At 38.9% G+C, this 10,000-nt stretch overlaps 1 protein-coding gene across 2 annotated transcripts in view; it reads right to left on the bottom strand.

Moving 5' to 3' along the window:
• Positions 1-10,000, bottom strand: part of ppfia3 (PTPRF interacting protein alpha 3) — a 35,242-nt gene that overhangs the window by 9,121 nt on the left and 16,121 nt on the right. For both annotated transcript variants that reach the window (XM_008329175.2, XM_008329176.3), the window contains exons 15-21: positions 6,642-6,835; positions 5,828-6,065; positions 5,516-5,649; positions 4,139-4,293; positions 3,913-4,012; positions 3,522-3,603; positions 2,555-2,755 (exon numbers count right to left, since the gene is read on the bottom strand). In XM_008329175.2, coding sequence (XP_008327397.1) covers positions 2,555-2,755; positions 3,522-3,603; positions 3,913-4,012; positions 4,139-4,293; positions 5,516-5,649; positions 5,828-6,065; positions 6,642-6,835 — 1,104 coding nt within the window. The remainder of the gene's footprint in view (positions 1-2,554; positions 2,756-3,521; positions 3,604-3,912; positions 4,013-4,138; positions 4,294-5,515; positions 5,650-5,827; positions 6,066-6,641; positions 6,836-10,000) is intronic.

The raw sequence follows: 10,000 nt of genomic DNA, 5'->3' as shown, positions 1-10,000 counted from the left end.
ATGTTGCTAAAATATAGCTAAGCTAGCTATAAAATCCTAGAAGAGATACGGCTAAATCTTACCCCAGCCTCCTAACCGTAGTATCATTGTCACACACCGGTGGTCGTATCAGTAATGCCAGGTGTCTTTGTAAGGTTTATTGTTATTATCGTTTTTGGAGAACCTTAAGAAAAGAACTAGCCTTGATTTTTGCCATATTTTATCTGTCATCTAAAATGAACTCGTGCACGTAACTGTAAAGAGTAAATGATGTGTGAGATGTATGGAAATTCAACGTATGACAAAAATGTACGCTAAATAAAATAACATCCTAAGATCCTTTTATTTGAGTGATTGCCCTTCCCTGCTGCCCGCTTTCCCGTTTAGTTTGTTTCACCACCCACAACTGCCTCCCATGTGTTTCCTACTGCCAGACTTTGTAGTAATAGCGTGCTAAAAAAAAAAGTCATTCAAACGCAGTCACTGAGCAGAACCAAATGTCGTTGCACTTTTTTATTAGAATCATCTTTTCCGTACGTTTATCGAAAAAACTATAATTTTTATTTTCACTGCACTGAAAACATCAGCCTCGTTCTGCACATCATCCTTGTTTGCTCTTATTCGGTTCAGATGATGTTCTGTTTCCGTTTCTAACTGCTAAATTATGTGGCATATTTTCCAACGGGGATCATTAACATTTGAAGCAATCACATAAGTACAATCACATGTGCTTTGAAAAGTACCTCCCACAACTAATATAAAAAAAACAAAAAAAAAAAAACTGCAGAGACTGATTAATGTAAAAGTGAGCACATGAAGGTGTTTAAATTTTTACTTTGGTCCAATTAAAGGGTTCTTCAAATTAACTCTACAGGGAAACTGTCTAGACGAGGCTTCTTAGGGTATGAGAACATGAACGGCTAAAATACCCTTCTTTCCCCCCGCTAAAAACTGCAGTAAACACAGGTCCATGATATCCACCATAGTTTTAGGATTATTTCGTTAGAACATGGTATGCGATTTTGTTTTTTATGACGCTATTTAGAAGCAAACGCAGGCTGTGTACTGCTACTACTATTCTTTTTATAAGCTTGAGTAGCAGGGTCAGGTTTGCTAATTATTTTGTGGAGTTAGGAGTTGGGGCGGGGGCACAGATAAGACTGATCTTGGTAAGATAGAAATTGAGGAGAACTGGAAATATATCAAGGCACATGCATAATGATTTTTTTATTTCGTAACTATAGCCCATGTGGCTTGTCTTTAACCCTTGTGTTGTCTTATGGGTCTATCTGACTCAGTGGCTGATAATATAACATGCATTTTCTGATTCTGGGACAAGAGGTAAATGCGGTGCGAGGAGACTGGGGTGTGTACAAAATGCAAAGGACAATGTAATTCTGTCACATTAACTCTTTCATGCATGACGGTCACTACAGTGGACAGCTATTAAAATGTCATTTTCTATGATAAGAATAGGTTTTGATGGCAGTGTTGCATATAAGCCTCTACAGTGGACGCCTGAGAATCCACTGTAGAGGCTTATATGCAACACTGCCATCAAAACCTATTCTTATCAGAAAATGACATGACAATTTAATAGCTGTCCACTGTAGTGACCGCCATGCATGAAAGGGTTAAATTAAAAAAACAAGTAATGCTCTGTTTTCTTTTTGGAAGTGAATGTTACACAAAATGCAACATTTTTCGTAAAACCGCTACTGACTGGCCGACAGTAGATAAAGGTATTCTTTAGTTACTTAAAAATAAAAGGAAGAGCTTTTTGAATACAATTTTTTGACTAGGCTTGACATTGGAAGATCGTTCGGAAGTGTGTACTGTATTTTCCGGAATATAAGTCGCACTTTTTTTTTTCATCCTTTGGCTCGGTTTGTGACTTATACTCAGGTGCGACTTATATATTAAAATATATGATTTCACATGTTTGTTATTTTGACCCTGACAGCCACTAGTGGGCACTCTAGGCTTGTGTACCAGTGTCTGCTACTCCTGTACCCCTGAAAATGTACTTGTTTGTTGTTTTCACACTGCCAGCCACTAGAGGGCACTCTAGCTGGCTGGTGCGACTCTGGAGCGACATATATGTGTTTCTTTTCTCTACTTAGAAACTACTCTCTACGGAAAATACTGTAAATGATAATGAAAATAATAGGACAATTTTCTGGGGGTAATAGTTGGTTAGCTTGCTGACAGTAAAAATGTTGTGATAGCCTGTACTTACGCGTATTGCTTGCAATCACGCGCGTTTCGCTTCAAAATGTTAGCTTCTCTGTTTATGAACATTATAAAAATATTAATGTTTTGAGCACAAACTCAAAATTAAGTATGAGCTTATGGGACCTCGTTTTTGAAGTTTCACCCTTACAACATAACGTACATGACCCACTCACTACATCAGGCATGGGCAAACTAAGGTCCGGCGGCCAGATGCAGCCCGTTTAGCTTTTTAATCTGGCCCAACAAACTTTATTTTCTAAATATAATTTTTGATGAGTACGCTTGGTTACATTTGCTTTCTTGTACGCCGTGTTAAAAAAGAGTGTGTTCAGATTCTCACCGAGCGAGTGCTGGCTGGGGCCGACGGACTAGTGAGAGACACCATTTCCTGAATGGCCAGACGCAGCTTCAGGCGATGCAGTGGGTTACTGATGCCGATCTCCCTCTGGATTTCAGTATCTGAGAGGTTTGCCATGATGGAGCCGCTTTTCACATTTGCACGACAAGCTGCAACGTACCAGGCTGGCATTCCCACCCACAGCTGGAATTAAGAGGAAAAAGACCATGCATGTGATTTGTTATTTAATGTCCATCATACTTATACATTTTTCCCATCAAAAAACATGAAATGTTAAAAGTTGGAAAAAGGGGCTCGTTTTCCAATACTAGGGGTCGCTAATGTCTGATATTGGTCAAAATTTCAGGATCAAACATATAAATAAAAAAAAAGCTGTCTGGTCCGATATCTACTGTTAGCCTAAAATACTCTACTTGCTGTCACTTTACTTGCTAAATGCCGTAAACAGGTACACTATTACCTCAGTAAAGGCAGCCCACGGCATGCTGAAGGGGACAAGAAGGTATTGGACTGACATCAGTTGCAGTATCGTTATCGGACATGAAAAAGTTGTATTGAGCCATCCCTAGTTATCTAAGTTCTTGCTGTTAGCGTAGCAGTTTAATGTAATGCTGTAAAAACCTTGAAGCTAATTGTTTGGTTACTAGGCAAAGTTACTGACATATATTTTTTTTTAAAAACTCTTCATATATTTAATTTAATTTAATTTAATTTTCTGGCCATCTTATTTTCTCTATACGTATATCAAGCTTTTAAATTTTTTTTGGATAACTTTAAACGAATTTTGCATCATTTCAGGGATTTGGTTTATCGGCTTCCAATTAGCATTTTCCAGTTTAGGCATTACATTCTTATAGTTAATAACAATATTAGTGAAAAAAATAATAGTAGTAAATAACTTTATTGATTGAACTTTATCGATTGTTGTTACCGTTATTCATCAGCCTACCTCCAACCAGGACACAACGGTGGGCCCATCCCAAGATGCAAACGGAAGACCCTGGCGACATGCTTCCTCTAGCAGCTCATGTCTGTTTAAAACACCAAAATACAATCCTTCAATTTGCTGCTCCTTTTAACCCTTTGATGCATGAGCCATGATATACCGAGTTAAAAAAATGGTACTAAGTGTTTTTATGTGTTTTTAGACATAAAAATAAGAACTGATTCTTTGGCGTCCACAGTAGAGGCTTATATGCAACACTGCTATCAAAACCTATTCTTTATCATAGAAAATGACATTTTAATAGCTGTCCACTGTAGTGACCGTCATGCATGAAAGGGCTAAATAGACAAATGTCTATGTTTTTTTTTTTGTTTGTTTGTTTTTTAAGACTGACTTCTTCTTGCTGCGCCGGTCTTTGTCTGCTGGACCAAGAGTCCCAGTCTTGTTCATTCCCATTGGATCTCCAGAGGCCATGTCCTCAGAGGGAGTAGATGCTAGACAAAGGAACAGAAGTCACAAAAGTAAAACTCAACCACTAAATTAAAGGCATCCGGCACATACAGTACAGTACAGTGCTGTTGCACAGGGATGATACAATTAAAAAAGAAAATAAGACTCACCCAGAGAAGGTGATCCATCACGCCCAGGTTGTCCGACTCTCCCCTTCTCTTTCTTTCCAAAAAGTCGGCCAATGGAAGACTTGATGCTCTTCTTCTTGCTGGACTTGTGGAGAGAGTCTTGGCTGCTGTTGGTGCTGGTGCCATCCGCTGAAAGACTGAGGAAGAGCCACAGAAAAATCCCAAGGCTTAGGCTTGTACGTCTTTACTAAGGCTCCTGTAAAATGCGCACAATTTAAATGAAAAGAAAAGACGTACAGAACCCAAGAAACTGTCAATTTTTTTTTTTTTTTGCCTAAGATGGCAGTTTCTAAGCCTATAAGATGGATGCTCCCTTTTCTGGGCACTCTCTACAGGAACAGCAAAGAGTCTCATAAGGCACTGAGGTCTTAAAGCACAGGTATCAAACTCAGGCCCGCGTGCCAAATCTGGCCCGTGGTGTAGTTATATTTGGCCTGTGAGATCATATCAAATGTTTAGTTTGAAGTTTTGTTGTTGGTCTGTGAAAAAAAGATTTACATTAAAAAGGAACTCAAAAGGCTAGAGATAGAGAAAGACAATAACAAAAGGATACCACTGATGTGTGTCTTATTTCAAATTAAAGTTGAGTTATTTCCATATTTAAAAAAAATTCTACATCATATACCTGGAGAAAAGGGGAAAATGTGCAAAATTGCCAATTTGTCAATGTTCAATAAATATTGATTTTCTTGGTGCAAGTTTTTAATTTGGCCGACTGTGAATTTGAGTTTAACACCCTTGGTCTAAGGCAGTATTTCTCAAATAGTGGGTAATGTAAAATAAAAATAAAACTAATAACTTAATAATAAAGAGCTGGACATGAAATATATTCTCACGTCTAGTTGTCCAGTTGCCTACCGGAACTTTTCATCCTTGACTATGACCTGGATGACTGAGAATCTTCATAGACATGTTTACACCAAAACCAATTTACTTTCTATAATAAAAAAAAAATCATTCATTTGTAAAGTTGAGTCAGGAGAACCCGAGCTATCCCTTATGCTGCAATAGGCCTAGATTAGTGTTTTTCAACCAAGTTTGACTAACTGTACACGTGTTTGCAGCACATTATAACAAACATGATCAAAAACTTTATATTAGAAGCAAAAAAATCTCTCTCTCTCTCTGGGGTCGCCAGAAATTTGTGATGACAAAATGGGGTCACAAGCCTCAAAAAAAGTTGGGAAATCACTGGCCTAGAACGTTAAGGGAACTTCTGTGGGAGCACTGAGCACTCAATCTGTAAACACAAATTCAAATCATGATAATATTCTTGTTTCTCCTCCTCTCTCGTATCGTTGTCCACAATTTCCTCGGGTTCAGAGCTGCCGAACTTTATCTCGTCCTGACACGATTTACCTGCGGTAATCCCTTGGGTCATCGAGCATAGCACCTGGGTGGGTGAGGGCCATCCTGTCCAACCGCAGGGCTCTTGGCGTAGGAGGCGGCGGAGAGTCCAAAAGTGCGAGGGAACGATCGTCGTCTTTGTTATTCTACAAAAATGTTAAAGGAAAAAAAAAAAAAAGAAACTGAATGATCAATCATTCTTTCACATTGTTATCCGGCTACTTGTCTTACCTTTTGTGTGATCTACATATGCTGTGACTCAATGTTTTCAAAAGCCAAAAGCGAATTGAGGATTTTATGGATTGTAGATAGTAAAGGTAGTACCTGTCTTTCATTCTCACGCGCTGGCGAATGGGGCAGGCGAGGGGTGGAATGACCAGAACTAGGAGGAGAGGGGGAGGCCAGGGTTGAAGACGTAATGGAGGAGGGGATAAAGCTTCGTCCTGTGCTGTCTTTGCCCAGTGATGTTGGAGGGATGGGTGGGCTATCTAAAGCAATGCTGACCCTACTTTCAATCTCCTCCGCACGTAACTCTGTGCTCTCTTTCTCTTCCTGGATCAGTCTGGAGTATGAGAAAAGACTGGTGAGGGAATTGTTGGGGCTTAAAGGTAAATCAAAGAATTAGAGTGAGATCCTTTTCCGATCGGTACATTTATCTAACGTCAAAAAGAATGGAATGTGACAGAAGCAGTAATAGTATTCTTTATAGTGTTTAAAAAGTGACCCAGTCATTGAATTCACTAAAAAAAAATATATGTTTAAACATTTTGGAAGTTAATAGCTACCAAATATATGTTTAAACATTTTGGAAGTTCTAGAAAGCTCTAGGTCGATCCCTGAAGTAACTTTTTACTGTTTTGTTCTGCTAAATTGAAATATTTAAAATAAGAAATATCAACTGCTTTACTCAAATGTTTATCAAGTGCTTTGGCACCTCTGGTCAGATAAGATCTTTATTCCGTTGCTCTTCACATACGGCATACGACATATGCGATTTAATTTGAATTGAATTCACCGTGCAAAATGTTGTCAAACAAATTTTCAATTCAACTCATCTCTAAACGGTCCCTTTTCGCTCAACAGCATATTCAATTAGGTTTTTAATCATTGTTTTGCAGTTTATTCGAAGCAAGCATACTTAATCTCCTTGTTGATGGCCTCCAGCTGTTCCTGCAGCATGATGGCCAGGGTTTGGACATCCGTCTGTCCACTGGGTGAAAGCAGCTCAGAGCCAAAGTGTGGTTCACCGTCGTCCTCATCGTCTGAGCAGCCCACATCCATGCTAGGTTCAAACCTAGTGTCCAGCAGAGCCCCACTCTCCCAATCTGGAAACTGGAGGGATAAAAGTAAGAGGGGGAAAAATCACTTTCATTTTGTCCCTTTTTGTCATTAGGGGTCGCCACAGTGGTAGTCCAGAGTGATATGGCACAGCTTTAAGAATGAATGACCTTACTAGGGAAATCCAAGGAGTGTGCAAGGAGTGCTACGACTGCAATACTCTAGCCCACGGGTGTCAAACTCAAATTCACTGTGGGCCAAAATAAAAACTGGGACGAAGTCCAGGCCGAACCTAATAGTTATTGAACAATTGACGGCAATTGTGCATGTTTTCTCTTCTCTCCAGATCTGTAATTTCCAATTTTTTTTTCATTTGGAAACAAATGGAAAAAAAACTGGGGATAAATAAACTTTTGTGTTTTGATGGCAGTGTTGCATATAAGCCTCTACAGTGGATTCTCAGGCGTCCACTGTAGAGGCTTATATGCAACCCTGCCATCAAAACCTATTCTTATCATAGAAAATGACATTTTAATAGCTGTCCACTGTAGGGGCCGTCATGCATGAAAGGGATAATAATAGATAGGCTATTCTGTTCTGACTTCCTATGTGACTGTGAGGTTATTTTAATTCTGGCACTAATAATTGGGATAATCATTTCTTTTGGTGTTTCGGTTTTGGTTTCCTCATTTTCGGTTTCGGACAAGAATTTTCATTTTGGTGCATCACTATTGTTGATCATCCTCTGTGGGAAGTGGTGGCTTGGTGGTTAAGGAAGCTGCTCCCTACTCACTTTGTTGATGGGTAAAATGCAGTGGTCACATTTTGTTGTGTACAGTGTCACAACATGTAGTAGGTTCCTTTCCTAAAAATTCTTTTTTTACTTTTTTGGATTCAGTCCATTTTGTTGTCCTTAAAGTAAATGATGTTTGCTAACAAGACCTAGTTTAAAATGAAGTGCTTACGTGCCAATTTCTCTTCCCATATAGTGATTCACAAAACTTGTGTGATACAACAGGAACTTTTGAAAATGCCAATTGTGCATCTAACTAGTGATTCGTAACAGAGAAGTGACAAAAGCAAAAAACAGGAGAATCAGATATTTTGAACAGTCCAACCATATGGGATCAACTCTGTTAATCAACAGTGCACTGTTAGCATTAAAGGAGCGTCAGACAGGACTGGTAAATGTTGTCATTGTGTAACACAAACATAAGTTGGTCATCAGAGGAGCATATATTAAAAAAACAAAAACAAAAAACCCCAACAGAGTCAGAAGACGACATCAGGCAAACAGATAGGTTAGTCATTATGCCATTTAGCTCGGCTTGTTAGCCACTGACAGCTTACATACTGTATGTATGACGTTGTTTTCCATAGCCTTGGGCAGTATAAAAGACCGTCTCCCCTCTAATTGGACTTTCTTAATTTCTTGCCAATTACAAAATACAACAGGATTGCTGCGTAACAGCAGGCAAAGGAATGCTTTTACTCTGAACACACCCCAGAGGAAGCCAGCTCCTACTATTACTTTTTTCCCCCATCTAAACAGCTTTCCACAAAACAGCTAAAGTGCCTTCTCTACAGGAGCACAGGACACTTTATCACCTGCTGTCCCGAAAAGGCTCGACTCTTATCACTATCACTATCCCTGTCCCTACAACACACCGCCCTTGGCACCAGCATTCTGCCTATAATCCCTGATTATCAAAATCAATTCTTCTTAACTTAGTACAGAATAGATATATATCAAAATAAAGCCTGGAGTAAGCCTGGCTCGTTTATCGTTCAATCATGATTAAAGACGGTACCATATTTTTCGGACTATAAGTCGCTCAGGAAAATAAGTCGCAGGAGGAAAAAAAAATGTATAATGAAGAAGAAAAAGTCATATACAGATATAAGACGCTTCTGAGTATAAGTCGCAGCAGTGCCCTCTAGTGGCTGTCAGTGTGAAAATAACAAACGTGCAAATTTCCAGTGATGCAAACGGAGGATGGTGGATGGAAATTATATAGGTTCATATATAACAACTCGATATATAATTTGCGTATAAGTGATGGAAATTATATAGGTTCATATATAATAACTCGATATACAATTTGAGTATAAGTTTGCAAACCCAGTCAAAGGATGAAAAGATATTTGAGAAGCACTGCTTTAACTTAACTTATTCCTGTCTGATCCTGAGAGAGAATCGGGGTAAAATAAAGGTCAGTCAATCTCTGAATGCAGACATCGTTTGTACTTCTTCCTTTTGCTTTTTGTTGTTGGATTTTTTTTTTTTTGTAGTCTTCTCTGTTGTCAAAAAAAAAAAAAAATAACATGATGCTTTGCCAATGTCTTGACTGGGATGATCTCAAGTTACATCACCCCATTCCCTTAATTCTACTTCAAACTAGTACTTATTTCAAACTGTTAAAGAGTAAAAAAAAACACCTTTTACACCACTTATATCTCCTATAAATTCCCTGTAACACAATTAAGCCTGACTAAAGCACCTGGATTTACCAAGCTTAAGTTGATGACGTGCTTCGAGTGTTGCTACGAGGTTCCTGGATGGTGAGTCACCAACATTAAAAAAAAAGCTCTTTTCCATAATTAAAGTGTACTGGGACCAAAAGTATGCCTGTACACATGGAGCAACTTTTCTGTACTTCGTCTTCGTGACCACACAAAGTGCTTTACACTACAGTCATCTAAAAGGGGAATATATAAACCAGGTACATCACTTAGTGAGCTCTAGCCGCCCACAAGAAATAAGAATACTTAGAAGTGATTACTTTAAAGTAATTGTTTACCGACCAGGAATGTACACAAATACAGACACGTGAGCTTTCCAGAAAAGACTGTTCCGGTGTAGCATCACGAAAATAAACTGTGATCAAAAGGGAACATGTAACTCCTTCTGCTAAAAGCAAATCACCCAGAGCAGGCGCTTATTAGTGCTGTTGAAAAGAATTTTTTTTTTTTTTTGAAGATATGGCCTGAACAAGCAACCTTTGGGAAAAAGCCTAGAGACAGACTAAACCAGTTCTTCTCAAGTAGTGGGGGGCCCCAATGAATTATGGCACACTGGACAGAAGTGTGCTGCTACTGTTATGCTTGAACGCTAAACAAGCCTCTAATCATTAGGTGGCAGCAACTCATACAGTGGTTTGTACAGACAAGAAAAGACATTATCAGATTCTAAATAGTATTTCAAATTAGGGGCGGGGA

This window comes from Cynoglossus semilaevis, chromosome 17 (assembly GCF_000523025.1).
Source record: "Cynoglossus semilaevis isolate Cse_v1.0 chromosome 17, Cse_v1.0, whole genome shotgun sequence".
NCBI lineage: Eukaryota > Metazoa > Chordata > Actinopteri > Pleuronectiformes > Cynoglossidae > Cynoglossus > Cynoglossus semilaevis.
This window is presented reverse-complemented; position numbering and strand designations above follow the sequence as displayed.